Source organism: Aristolochia californica, unplaced genomic scaffold (genome assembly GCF_029961685.1).
Source record: "Aristolochia californica isolate CCGP_79_NKW_82.1479 unplaced genomic scaffold, dmAriCali1.0.hap1 SCAF_2, whole genome shotgun sequence".
Lineage (NCBI taxonomy): Eukaryota > Viridiplantae > Streptophyta > Magnoliopsida > Piperales > Aristolochiaceae > Aristolochia > Aristolochia californica.
In genome coordinates, this window is record NW_027181881.1 from 48404582 (window position 1) to 48419831 (window position 15250).

At 38.2% G+C, this 15250-nt stretch overlaps 1 protein-coding gene and 1 pseudogene across 1 annotated transcript; one reads left to right on the forward strand and one right to left on the reverse strand.

The window, feature by feature from the left end:
• Positions 1-1959: 1959 nt before the first annotated feature.
• On the forward strand, positions 1960-5947 carry LOC137955221 (uncharacterized; annotated as a pseudogene).
• Positions 5948-8282: 2335 nt separating this feature from the next.
• On the reverse strand, positions 8283-11206 carry LOC137955979 (patellin-3-like). Its single transcript, XM_068803231.1, has 4 exons — positions 9835-11206; positions 9629-9753; positions 9034-9175; positions 8283-8940 (listed from the first exon to the last, which is right to left on the reverse strand). Exons 1-4 carry the CDS (start codon positions 11089-11091, stop codon positions 8680-8682), a joined length of 1785 nt encoding a protein of 594 aa, XP_068659332.1. The 5' UTR covers positions 11092-11206; the 3' UTR covers positions 8283-8679.
• Positions 11207-15250: the final 4044 nt, after the last annotated feature.

A 15250-nucleotide genomic window follows, 5' to 3' on the forward strand; every position in this document is an offset into this window, starting at 1 on the left:
CTTCAGATGGGGTTTTCATGCTGGAGGAAGGAGACAATGCCACATTCCAGTGTTGCACTCTAACATGGCAAACAGAGGACAACAGAATCGATATAAATACTAAAAATTGCGGATTTCCCCTTGCGTTGCAGAAAAAAAAAAAAAAAAAAGTGTTTTTATAGTTCTTGAAGATATGGCACGCACAGGGTACATTCCATTAGCTGAATTCTAATCCCCCACTACTGAACTTTGAGTCTCAGAGCTTCTTGTAAGAAGCAATATACTATACAGAATGAGAATAAAAAGAAGGGGAAAGGTCAGTGAGGGTGTAGCACTATATGTTAAATGTTAGCTTTAACTAAATGTTCATTTGAGAGCAACTCTGATCACAGAAAGTTTTGAGATTCTTATCATTAACATTGAAAAAGTCCCGTTGCTTTTGACAACATGACAGCAGCGCTGTTGTACCAAGGAATTTGGTAGCTTTCTTTTCCATCTCTTCAGACGTCCAAGCAAGCAACTGGGAAAGCCACTTGATATAAAGAAGTACAATAGCGATTCCGGCTGAAAATTGAAATGACGCAGTAGTTTCAAGCTTCAACCACGGGCTTTCCGAGATTCCCTCTCATCCAAAAAAACCCTTTATTCCCCCTTCTTAATTGGGTCAGTTCTCTAACGATGTCAAACCGCCCTTGGCTTCGCTACCTCTCAAAAATGGAGATGATATATTCACTGAAGATAAAGCAGCCATCGGGTACATTCACTATCGTAGAAATTTCTGTTCAAATCCGGTGTGGCCGATCGAATCTTGGCTGCGTAGTAAGATTAAAGAAGCTGTGGTTTCTACGCATTTGCGTTGGATTTTAGCACCTCAAAAGGCCCTCGAGGAACTTCAAGTTCCATCCTTATCTCGTAGCAGAAAGAAAGGCTAAAGAATGTTATCATGGCGATACGATGAGAAACACGTGCAACCTGATCGGTATAGAGTAGATATTTCAGCTTACTCCACCTCTAGCCTCAAAGTTCTGCGTGTTAATCTTTACTTACTGGATTAGTTCTATCATTTTCAGCCATGGCTGAATGCTCATATCCTGTGTTTAATATGAATTAGTCTCGCAAAGCTGACTTATGATGGAATCTGTTTTTTACACAGTTAAAAGTCCCAGCTAAAATGTCAAACAAAACGTATAAAACTAAGAAGGAATGAGAATACATGACTCTCATTCAACTCTTGAGTGCCTCTGAAGCCATTGGGGAGTCAATCAAGTATATTCTTGAGTGATTTTAGTTTTCTCACAGGGGAGGGACCCATTAACTAAAAACGGCAGACAGATACGCCGTTTATTTGGGCCAACCTTTAGTTTCCAACACCTTTTGGGCACAAGTTGGCTTTTAGTGGCCTATGATGCTTCTCTCTTCACACTTTTCAGTTTCTCATTTCAGAAAAAAAAAAAAAAAAAACTCCTCTCACAAGATCAATATGAAATTATTCCATCTGCTTTTTTTGTTTTTTTTCGCATAATAAAATCATCAAAACATCTCCTCAAAAGTGAATAAGAAGAAAATCCATCTCTTCTGCATCTTTTAAAGTTGAGGAACGCTGGAATCCGAACTATTTTTTCTCTGTTATACCAAATTGGGTTATGCGATGGAACCAGAAACCTTTGTTTCTTCCATAAAACAAGTGCAGACACACGGGGTTCGATTTGGCATTTGTTGGCCATTGCTTGCAGTCTTTTCATAACTAAGTTCATCTCTGTGAAACAGTTCTGTGATATCTTCATTCACTTTTCCAGATTTCAGTGGACATACTGTACTACATGTCTGTAGAGTAATAGGAAGTCGATTCAATTGGCCTCATTGTGGGAAGAAAAAAGTACATGTAACACTTTATTATGCAATGAAAGTGGGTTCCAATACTTACCAACAATGACTCAACACATCTTACTACCAAAGTTTCCCACTCAAGGAGGTCGTTCAATGGCTGATCATGGAAACCACTATCGTTATCTGAACGACAAAATGCAAAAGATATGGTCGTCTTTTTCTCTATCACACATTGGTAGAAATGTTGAAGGTGATACTGATGCAAGAAAACCAATCAAATCATGTGTCACTCTAGCCGTGGCTTGGTGTGTTTCTAGTGCTTGTTTTTCCATATATAAATAGCCAAGAGTGTGACCGTTTTCTTATTTCACCTCCTTCTCACAATGATCAACTCAACTCAAAGATGCTTCCTTTATAAGAAACCACACCACTAACTCAGTTACCTTTTCTCCAATGCTTCTCTCCTGGAAATGCATTATCTGGAGAGTTGGGCTATCTTGATACCCAAATAGGCAGTTGCTTAAGGAACTCATGAAAAAATGGATTTGATCAAATATGGGGCAGTGATGATTCTAGTACAGCAAATTGAGTGCCTTGGAAAACTGTAACATCTTTAATTCTTTCCATCTACTTGCGGAGCATAGCATAGTGTCTCTCAGTTTTTTTAGATTATAGTAACTTATCTTCTGGATCTGATTTGGATTCTAATGCTAACATTTGCAATTCCACTCTGTGTATCCATGATTAACTCCTTCAAGGAGGTTGAGGGAGGTCCCATGGTCCTCTGCACATAATATTAACGAAAATAGCAATTCATCTTGTGTTATATGCTTGTTGATTCTTGTGACTTGTGACTTGTGACATAGTAAACTTAGTCACTAAATATTAGTACCCTAAATAATATGATAAACTTAAAATTATTTCTCAAATATAACATAGATGTAAATAATAGATGTGAAATATGTATCAATTGAAACAACTAAAGAAGCTATTTAAGTAGACAAATAACAGCTCTAACCTATTTGAGCTTATACGTAATGACATTTGTCAGATGAATGGTATTTCGATAAGCGGTAGAAAAAGGTATTTTATACCTTTATACACAATATGTCAAAGTATTGTTATGTGCACTTAACCAACAACTAGGGATGAAACTTTGAAGCCTCTCAAAATTCTCACTTAGGTAGATAGAAGAGGAGAGTACAATTTAATAAAAATTGTGAAGAACATGTCATCATACATGAGACTACTGCTCCTTATTCTCCTCAATCTAATGGAATTTTTGGAAAAAAAAAAAAAATAGAACTTTTTAGACATGGTTAACTCTATGTTATCTGGTTTTCTTCTTGTGGGGGAAAAAACTCTACTTTTGGCGTGTAAATTACTCAGTCTTATCTTATTTAAGGAAAACATCATATGAGTTATGGTGGGGTAAATGACAAGTCAAATCCTAAAGCTTTTGATGCAACTTTCATAGGATATGCACAAAATGGTATTGCATGTTGATTCTTAAATTCAAAGTTGTCGGATATTTCTATAATCATTAGTAAAGAATCAAATGATTTTGATAATGTGTTTCTATAAAAGAGGAAGAGATTAGAAATAAGAAGATGTCTAGATCCAAGAATGAGGATACCAAAGTATGGCTACAAAATAATCTAAGAGGAACAAGAGACTTAGGATAGTGAAGAACCTACGAGATTAGTTTTTTACAAATTTTTCATAGAGCATAATCCTTCAACATATAATGAAGTGATGAAATCTAGTGATGCCAAAATACATGGGCATTGACTAACTTACCTCCAGGGTTTAGGCCAATTCGATGTAAATGGATTTTCAAAAGGAAACATAATCTTGATAAGTCTATTGAAAATATCAAGTTAGATTAATTGCTAAAGGTTTTAGTTAAAGAGAAGGAATTGACTTTTTTTACATTCCATCACTAGAATCACTACATTTCAAGAACCTGTAGCACTAAGTATATCATATAAGCTTGAAATCCGTTATATGGATGTGAAAACCATTTTTCTTAATGGCAAGTTAGAGGAAGAGATATCAATAGAGTTGCTAGAAGGTTTTGTAGTTCCTCTTCAAAAGAATAAAGTGTATAAGTTAATTGAATCTTTATATGGACAAGCTTCTAGGTAGTGGCATGAAATTTGATTGGGTAATCTTCTCTTATCATTTTAGAATATGTGATTTTGATAAATGAGTATATTGGAAAAAAAAAATTGATAGATTTTTTATTATTTTGTGTAGTTATGTAGGTGACATTTTAATTTTTGGTAATGAATATGTCAAATTTCTAGAGACAAAGAAATATGATTCGAGTATAACATTAAGAAAAATGGTGACCAATTCGTTGGGTGATCAAAATTTCAGTTTATTAGCTATTTCTGTACCCCCCACGTAGAACGTTGTCTTGTTGTTTGATGACTAAAATGAGCACGAGAAAATAAAGCGTTTTTGGTAGAAGTTTGGTTCTGGAATGCTCCACTATCTGTTTCCATTTTAAAGATTAGATTTCCATGCATCCTTAGGAGGAGTACCTCTCATGCTCCTTAAACAGCTCTACCTCTGACCTGAAACTTCAATTTTTTTTATCATTTTCTGGGAGAATTTCTACAGCGTGTTGACAGCGCATGATGATGATAACTGCATTTTGTTAGGTTTTGATCAATTGTTCTTGTTATCAATAATTGCTGATATAGAAACTCCTTGCCTAACAATTAAGCAAGTTGAGATAAAACTGCGAATAGCTGCAACCGAGTGGGGCATATTGGACGTAGGAAACTTGTTCTAAATTAAATGCTTAGATTAGGCCTCTCAATGTCGAACTTTGTAATCAATCTGGATGTATTGTGTCCACTTTAATTCAACTCATAATGGGAATCCATGCTTCATTTACCACAGTCCCTTAGTTAGTTGACAGTGGAATTAGATTGCCGATAAACTTAGAAATAGCCCAAAATTGATACATCTTTTATTTTTATTTAGGACCAGTGTTGCATCTGCAATAATATGCTACAAAAGAAATCAAATCATCATTAAAATAGAACTTAATTACTCATCTATCTTCGTGAGGGTGAGTACAAAACATGATTAAAATAAATAACTGGACAAGCTATCAAACCAAGCCTGCTTGATTTACTGCAGAAACTAAACTGGAGCTTTCTGTAATAGGTGGTAACATCAAAATCCAACAAATAATGGCATCTGAGATGGGCTAGAAACTTCCTTATGGACTTTATGAGTAGCACACAAAGTACATTTTGTAGTAGGCTATCATCTAAACCATCTTTAAGAGGACCAGCATGTGGTAAGAAGCTCACGGGCCTGCTCCGGACTGAAGAAGCTTATATTCTGTATCTAAATGTACCTTCTACCTATTAGAAGAGATGACTGTGGCTTCAACTCTACAAACCGAGGTCTCCACATGCATGACTGTGCAGTTCAGTAAAAAAATTTGTCTGTTTTAGTAAAAATCAGTCATCAATCTTAGGACTCTGTTGTACATGATTCATTTCATGAAGTGGTAGACCTCCTTTCTTCAAGTGTCCAAACCTTGGTTCGGCTTTTTTAACTTTTAGTTTTAAATTAAATGTGTTGATGATAATTGTTTCTTATCAGTTTAACTCTATTGCAGTGTTTTAGTTCCAGACTTGTTCCATGGGGATTCATGGACAAAAGAACAATCAAAAGATGAGTTTGAGCTCTGGTTAGCAAGATAATCCCCTGAGAGACTTGCCAAGGACATTTCAACCTCAGCAAGGTGGATGGTTAACAAATTCTTAGCTGCTGTGATCTCGAAAAAGCTAGGTATTATTGGGTTTTGCCTTGGTGGCGGGCAATTAATTGAGACTTTGGCTGGAGACAACAGGATCTGCTTTTATGGCACACGAATTGACCCATCTCTTGCTAGCAAAATCAACATTCCAGTCCTATTTGTGTCCCCCTTTGCCCTCCAAGTGTTTTACATGATACGGAGAAAAATATAAAAAATTCTAGAGTGCTGATCTACCATGGGCGAGGCCATGGGTTTGCCCATCGTCCAGAATCTCTAGAAGAAGATGAAGATGCAGAGGATGCACTTGCACTGACGAAGACTTGACTTAATGATGGTTTGGTGGCTGTCGATTAGTTGGTGAAGTTTCTACTGCAAGTGAGTACTATATTCTTCTGTTTGGTACTAGCATAGAACTTCTTGATCTTGATCATATGTGGGAAATTCCTTTAAAACACCCCGAGTTGACTTTGATTTATAATTTCTTCTGTTCACCTACTGCCACTGCTCTCATCGTGATCTCACTTACGGTAGTATTTACTTGACTTCTATAGTTAACTTATGATTTTGAGCTTCTGAAGATATATAATCAATCTACCAGAAGGTGAAAAACAAAAACCACCGGAGACCAACTGCTGTATGGTATACCAACCGTATAGATATTTGATCCAAAAAAATAGATAAGACGCAGATGAAAGAAATGGCCAGGTTGCATTTATTTTATGCGGATAGGATTGTTTACTGTGACTAGTATATGTTTTACGTTTCAAACATGGCAGATGAAAGAAATACAATGGAGTGAATCTGTAGGGAATCCAATGCTGGAAATGTTGGTTCGTGGATTGGTCGCAAATAAAACGGGTACCTGCGGATATGTTTTGTTTTATTTTGTTCCTTGGAAGGAGTACAACGAGCAAATGAACGCATGGGAAACGCTTGTTCTGATCCTCTTCAAGTAAATTAAGTGAACACATGCGCTGTTCCTGAAGGGTGGTCCTCTGTTGCTGAAGGAAACAACCAGTTAGTCAAAGTGGTAACATGAGTATGAGCAATAACGTAACAGAGATGGAAAGAGAGGTTTTGGTGCGCCGTGCATTCACTTGTGTGTTCCATGACTACATGAGCTTTTGTTTGTCTGGATGCGACTATAATGGCTTTGAAAAATGAAAGAAAGCAACGAAATCGAATTTTTTTGAAAGTGAAATGGACTTTCTGTCTTCTTAAGAAAGGTTTTGATTTGATTTGCTGCTTTGGCCTATTCTGATTGTTTTCTCCATAGCCAAAAGAAGAAGAAGAAGAAGAAATCAGACTCTTTGCAGAGGAAAAGAAACCCAGAGAATTCAAAACAACCAAAACATGTGGTAGTTCAGGATTTTAGACAAACACGTTGTGTTCGTAAACTTTGCGTCTTCCAACAACTTAAAGACTGCCAGCAAGATTTATTTATTCTTCCATACACCCATTGGTGTAGCTTTACAAAGCTGTCCCACCTGCAAAAGCTCTTCTCGTCCACATTTGGTACTAGTAATCACTCCTATACCATTCACAAAAAAAAAAAAAAAAAAAAAAAAAGTCAAAAGTTGTAGATATCTGGAAGCTGGCCAAACTGATAAATGACGGCAATTAGTTGGAAATTTTTGGAAGAAATAGGGGGAGCTATAAGATAAGGATGATGAAGAAGGGCGCCACACAGAGACAACGACATGAAAGACACAGCTGAACGATGGATAAGAGAAATGGACTTTTAATACTTAAATAGGAAAAATGTTCTTTCTTTATGGATTAAGACTGAAGACCCATGTGTTCTACCTCGAGCTTTACGAATTACTTTTTTACAAATATGATGTAGTTGTCTGCTCCCTCATACCTTACAGTGTAATTTAACCTTCAACTATGTCAATCAAGCATATAATGCCTTTAGGACATTAAAGCTAGTCAAGATGACATGTGATTCCTAAAGAATTATATAATTATATGCTCTGTGAATGGATTGGGAACAGTTCATGAGATTTCTTGAACTAATAAGCAGCAATCAAATTAAAGTGGCATCTTTTTCCAGCCATGATGAAGCAAGAAGACAAGGGTACAAGATAGTTGTCATGAATTATTTGAATTTGTCTTCTTGATAAATTTTGCTCCCTTTCTTTTCTTCATAGCATGCCAGTAATCAGTCATCATTCACTATCAAAACGAAGGTGGTTTAGCCCCAGCACAGGACCAGTCTGTTCACACATGTCAGGCAGGAGGCTAAATGGCTTGCCCCACAAGAAACATGCAGATGCTGAACGTTAATTCCCAGCATCTGCTTTGGTGAAACAATGGAAAGGGCATATTGCACTAGTCGATTTCCCTCTTTCTGAATTATTTCCTCATGTGCTTCATTCAAAATTCAATTCTCTAGGCTGGGCCTTTCGTACATTGGGTTTTAACTCTCCCAGGAGCAACATGGCAGGGAACTAAAAGCTCAGAAACAAACTTGTCCATGGCCTATTAAATGAAAGAAACCAGTTGCATCACTGTTAGACTGCCCCTTTCGTAGGGATCCTCATGCTGACACACTGCGGGGCGCGCCAGAATTAAAAGACAAAAAAAAGTAAAAAAGTGAAGAAAGCATCATTCAACACTCCAAAAGACATAAAAAGCACTCGGTACATACGAAATAAAGGGAATGGGAGAGGAGAGATGATGAATACAGGCTGAGAGAAGATGACTCTGAATAACATTATAATGAGATAGAGTAACAACGACCAATTCAATGTACAGAAGAAAATTTACAGGGCAGCAGTGAGCTCCATCCCCCCCCTTTCTTCCCCCCAATAACCACGTTCCTCAATAAACTCAAATCTCACAAAACAACATCAATCCACTTTTAATAAACAAAAGTCCAAAAAGAAATAACAAATAAATATCAACGACAAACTGTTCCTCTAAGAAATAAAAAGAAAAAAGAAAGAAGATAACCAGTTTAGATCCACATCCCCAGCTAGATGGTCTTTTTCACATTGGCAGAAGAAGATGAAGATGGAACTAGTAGTTGACAGAACTTTTCACTTTCACTTTTCTCGTTTATTTGCCTCTGTGTTTGCACCTTATACTGAATCAGTAGATGTTTTGGTCTTGGATCTGTATAGGAATTTCTTCTTCTTCGAGCTGGTGTTGTCAACTGTAAGAACAACCTTACCAGGCTCTCCAATCTTGAAGCTGTTTTTTATCACAGGCTCATCAGTAGACCCCATCTTCCTTGTCTTTTGGACTATAACTGTGTATCCATCTTCAGCACTTGGGACGAATTCCGCGCCATAGCTCACATCCCACCCAACAACTCGAAGCTCCCAAAGAACAACGCATGCCTGGGAATTTTTTTTTTTTTTTTTTATGTTAGAACATCCCAATTAAGATTCAATACACAAGTCATTCAATGGATGAATAAATAGAATACCCACCTCAGTAGCAGGCAGTTCAACTGTGTATTTTGAAGCTGGCTTGATTGTGATCTCTGTTACAGGGTCAGCGGTGCTGAAATCAGGGTCGCCCTCTTTGCTCAGTCCACCGTACTGAACAGGAACTTGCTCAGGAGCAATGTATCTAAATAGCATACAAGTAAATGATCCATAAGAGAGACAAAAAAAGGAAGAAAAACTCATCACCAAATAAAATTATAGTTCAGAGACCAAATGAGAGAACATATGAATCATACTGGAGAACCATTAATAATAGAAATCCTAAAAGAACGTATGAACAAGCAAAAGAATCGAGAGGGAGGAATTGGAAGGAATAATTACTGAAAAATCAAATAGATAATCAAAACAAATGATCAGACATGATAAAAATAGCAACCCAAAAAAGAAATCAAAATGAAAAATAGTAAAGAAAGAATCTGAACTAACCAAGAAGACAGTAATTGACATCAGAGGAAAGAAAATCCATTAAAAATTCCACACAAACAAAAAGCGTAACTAATACTCAAACGAAGATGAAGAAAACAAACAAATAGAGATTAAAGATGGGAACAAGATTCTGTGAAGTAAAAATACGAACTTGAAGAGGGTATCCGTGGACTTTGACGGGCCAGCGAAGACAAACTTGCTCTTGGTCCGCTGAGTAAGGAAAGGGCTGATCATCCGGTTGAATGCAAGATACCACCAGGGGACATTGATAAACACCTAATATACGTCGTATCGGATACAAGTTAACAAGAGCACTTGAATTAAAGACGACATTGCAAGAAACTCACCACAAGTTACCTGCTTTGCGACAAACTCGGGGTAATTGTCCTGAAGCATATTAAGGGCCTGGTTGGTCGCCTGCCTGAGCTCTCTCTTTCCAGGACCGGGGGAGTTCTTCAAGTCTGTTACCTGAACGAAGGAGCCGATCCCACTAGGAGAGAAATCGAGCTGTTGTCGGATGCTCTTCTCCAGGAACTGAATCCTCCAGCGCAAGAATTTCTGCCTCTTCTCAGCATCGGAGAAGGTCTTGTCATAGAGCTCCTTGTTCTGAAATTCTCCGTAAACGTTATAGCATACGGGATGACCTTCTTTGTCGTATCCATGCATGAAGACCACACTATCCAGATCGTTTCCGAGATCTTCCTCAAGAAGAGAGTCGATTCCAAACTCCTTCCTCCAGGGAACAGTGTTTTTTATCATCGCGAAAGCATCCTTCACCTTGAAATCTCTTGCCCTGAGAAATTTCAACAGGATCACATCGCTCTTCTCATCGCCAAGAAGTGGGACTCCCCAGATGAAAACCTCCTCCAGAGGCACCTCAGGGGCCGATGGAGCCTCTTCAGCGGCAGCCTCCTCGATCTTCTCGGCCGGTGGCTCCGATGATTCGGGAGCAGGAACAGCGGCAACGGCCACGACAGTTTCCTCGATAGCTTCCACAGTCTTGGCGTCATCATCGTCAACGACAACAGAAGCAACCACTACGGTCTCTTTCGCGACCTCGGCGACCGGTGCCGGCTCGGCAGTTGGCACCTCGGCCTCAGCCTTCGCTGCCTCCGCACTCTCAGCCTTTGGTGCCTCCTCCACATCGGGTTTCGGTGCCTCTTCTGCCGGCTTCGGTGCCTCCTCCTCTATCTTAGATGCCTCTACTTCCGTAGACTTCTCGTCTTCCTTAGGTTTCTCTTCTACCTTGGGTGTCTCTTCTTCTTTAGGCTTCTCTTCCACTTTGGGAGGTGGAACAGTAAACTCGCGCTTATTGAGCGCCTCCTGGATCAACTGCTTGAGCTCTTCCAGCGCTTTCTTTTCCGGGTCAGGAAGATCCGAAACTCGATTGCTCTCCTCTTTGAAGGAAACGGATTCGGTAATAACCTCCGCAGGTGCGGGCTTCTTGTCATCAGCCTCGCCAGCGGGCTCCGCCGCTGGCTTGGCCTCTTCCAGCTCTGGAGCCGCCGGAGTCTTTTCCTTCTCCTCCAGCTTCTCGACCGGAGAATCGGCCGTCACCACAACCGTCTCGGCAACAGCCTCCGCCGGAGCAGCCGTCTGAGGTTCCTCCGCCATCGAAACCAAAAAATATAACAATCGAAGACGCTCGCAGATAAGGGAAAGAAAAAAAATTTCGATTTGAAGTCGTCGAAACAGAGAAAGAGGAGAGAACAGATGTGGAGAGGGAATGGGAGTGAGAAAGGGGGAGGGGAGAATAGCGGAAGAAAGCTTAAATGGAAGGGAGAAGCAAAGGACCAGTCTGTCACGTCAGATGTACAGCAATGCTACTCTGGCGGAGCCCACAGCCGTTACCCGAATATAACGCCGTGGAAGTATCTTCGGTGCTGTCGCACGCCGGCGGTTGTTGGCGCCCACACCGGAAACTCAAACTGCATCCCCTCATTTTCCTCAAGAAACGGTAAAAGATAAAAAAAATTCTCACCCAGTGTCCTCTGTCGGGAACGTACAAGAACAAATTGGGTAAATGACGGCCGTAGCGACTTGCAAAGCAAACGCCGAGTAAAACAAGCAAATTAGCAAAATTCAAAGCCCAAGGTTTCAAACAGAAAAAAAAAAAAAAAAACCTTAAAAATACAGAAAATTCCAAATATGGATTCAGTAACAGACATGTTCCGTTAAATCCGAGAGCGGACGAGAATATCGTCGTCTACAGGTGGCAGATCGATTTACGTTCACCTGTCTCAAAGGGTAACTTGGTCATTATATTCCACATTTTCCTGTTTTGTTTTTTTAACTTGCGCTTTCCGTATGATTGATGACCGGGGAGTCACCGTTGCCCCTCTCCACTGGATCTCTGGTTCGTGAGGCTTGAAATATTTTCTGCACATCACGCTCGCTATACCTTATTTATTTCTGATAAAGATATCAAATTTATCAGCATTTACGATTTTGTTCAGAAAACGCCGGGCGCTGCATTTTTACTCTTCTGTATGATTGGGAAACATGTCAGAAATTGTCACTGCAAATTTGGTTGCGACTTGAACCGCCACTGACAAGTTTTGATTTGTCTTCTCACCCTTCAACTTTGAACTCCCAAGTAATTCTTTGTCGCCCATTTCAATCAAATCACCCTTTTTCCTGGTTCGTCTCCGGAAAGTTCCTCTGTGACAAAGAATAAGTAACATTAAATTACACAAATACCCCTTATTTGGCAGAAACTTCTCCGGGACCAAAGCCGTAGAAAAACATAGCATGTCCCGGAGTCGATCGATATCTAAATGGTGGTGGCTGTCTGCCGTACGAAACTGAGGTCGCTACGTCAGACGGAACGGCAGAGGCAAAACTAGTTTGATAATCGCCCTTTCCACTAAAGCCAGTTCATCAGTGCTCGACTTCCCCCGTCAAATGATTACATAACGGAGTTTTTTCGGCCGTTTCCTTCGTTACGTCCTAAGAGGAAGACGGACGCTCCAGCTGGCACCTGTGGCCCCAAACCCTGCAAGCTCGTGTGATTGTCATCTCAAGGGTCCGAAGAGGGGAGGCCTTCGTTTTGTGGCTGCCACCGGCCACAAACTGATAAGCCACGACTCGCATGCCGGCTTGCTCCGCGGCTTAATTTGAACTCCTAACGTGGCTCTCCCCGGTGGTGACAAAGCTTCACGCAGAAAGTATCCGATAGATTCGGTGCGTCGGATTCCTCGGCGCAGAGGTTAACGGCTGAGATCTAATGGCCTAGTTTTATTTTATGCTGGGAAGAATAGAGCGAAGCAATGATTAAACGGGCTTAAAGAATGAGGTGTCGCTGATGGAAGGTAAGTTGGCCAGTTGTCATGGATTTGTACTATTGGAATCCTATCTAACTCTCATTTTTTTCCACATTAAATAAAGAAGAAAAAATAAAAAATTAATTTACATAAATATATTTTTTTAATGGTAGGAAAACCCACATCGACAAGGCATCCAGCCAAGATGTGACCCCCACTTTCGCCCTTGACCGCCTTCCATTTTTTATTGACAATAACTTCACGCGGGCCCCATCTGATTGCTCCTCGGCTTTTGGGACTCTTCCGCCAATTATTCTCTGTCATGTGGGGTCATCGAGTTCGAGCCATTGATCAACCGAGACGGAACGTTACTGAATACATATCTACAAGCGGGAGATTCATTCGCCATTTGCCACGTACGAAATGTGATATATCCCGGGGAGAGAGCGGGCATTGGGAGTGGTGGACCCGAAGCCATGGTAAGGGCAGATGTTACATGGTTTTCATTGAAAAAATCCCGCCAGTCGTGTGGGCACGAAAACACCAAAAATGTCGCGATTGTGTGCGAGCGGAGAAAACATCTGTGTCTCTTCCAAGTACAAATCTGGCTTGCAACCCATTGAGGCGTGATTCTGTCGTCTCTGTGGGGTTAGATGTGATGGATCCACGTGTCGGGAGGATGGCAATGATTCTTAATTTGAAATTTAAAGAGGATGTGAATGAGCATATGTGATGTTACATTCATGGACTATGACCTTTTTCTAATACAGGCTACAACGAATTTAAATAGAAAATTCTACATTAAAGACGTTACCGACAAAACCACAGCAGAAACAGAAGAAAAGGATCATCTTTTGCTACCAGCACGACTACTTTCTGAGGCGTGATATCTTATATAAGATCAACGGTCAAATCCATAGAAAGACAGTAGAGGTAAGGGTAGCGTAACGCCCCCACGACAAAATAAAGTTAATTGTAGTGGTGTCTGTATATAGGTTCATATATATATATATATATATATATATATTAGATATTTACACTATCATACATTCTGTAATGGTCAATACAAGCCTGTACAGAAAATTTTTATCAAACTATATAATATACATCTGATGTGTATCAGATTTTGAGATCTTTGATACATATAAAAAGTTCGTACATGGCTAGAGTTGTGCCACAAGCTTTGGAGGGCACGAATCAACACGACAAGATAATTGACCCAGTAATCTTTAATCCTTGAACACTGCAAGGACCTCGTAGCAGCTGGTCGCACAACCCTTTTATCTACTTTTCACGCAGCATCAAAAAGCAAGATTCTTAAGTGGTGTTTCAGTGATGAATGATGACTGTCGGGCGCCATCACAGTTTTACGGAAGCATCAATCGACTGAATTTTGTTTCAATTACTCGATGTTTGGAACGACAAAAAGCGAAAATTCCATACAGATTGAAGGGAATTTTACCAAAATATTGATTTAAAAAAATTTACTTATGAAAATACTGACTATTCTAATTTATTTGCAAAACTACTGAACTTTGACCGGTCCACTGTACATACGGACATTCAAAGGTGACACGTAAGCTTTGACTGCTTATGTGTCGACACCTCATCGGTGCAGTATGGTGTTGAACACATGGACTGCCACGTAAGTATAGTTGACACGTATTATGCCACGTTATTACTCAATAAAATTTTGAATAAATTTTAAAAAAATTAAATACACTTTTTATTACCTTATATATAAAATAATAAATTATTTAAAAATTTAATAAACAATTAAAAAATTAACTCTTACTTATTTAACACCATTTAATATCAATTAAAATATTTATTAATTTAAAAAAATCGTTACACTTTTTATTTCTTCATATTTTTAAAAATAAATAAAATAAGTAAATTAATTAGATTTAAAATATTTATAAATTAAAAAATACAAAAAAGTTATTTTAGAGTTTAAAAATACAATTTATTTGTATACTTTTTATCACCTTATTTACAAAATAATAATATTTAAAAATTTTAAATATTTATAAATAGAAAAAATCTTACTCTTAAGTATTACACATATATTATAGATTTAAAATATTTAAAATTTTAAAAATATATATAAAAAAGTTATTTTATAGTTTAAAAATACAATTTATTTGTATAACTTTTATCACCTTATCTACAAAATAATAATATTTAAAAATTTTAAATATTTATAAATAAAAATAATCTAACTTTTACCCATTTACTATGGATTTAAAATATTTATAAATAATTTTTTTTTACTTTTAAGTCTTACCCATATATTATCCATATAAAATATTTCTAAATAAAAAAAATTACTCTTAAGTCTTACTCATATATTATCCATTTAAAATATTTATAAATTAAAAAAATATACAAAAATTTTATTTTAGTGTTTAAAAATATAATTTATTTGTATACTTTTATCACCTTATTTACAAAATAATAAATTATTAAAAAATATATTATTTAATTAAAAATCTTACAAAACTTTACAA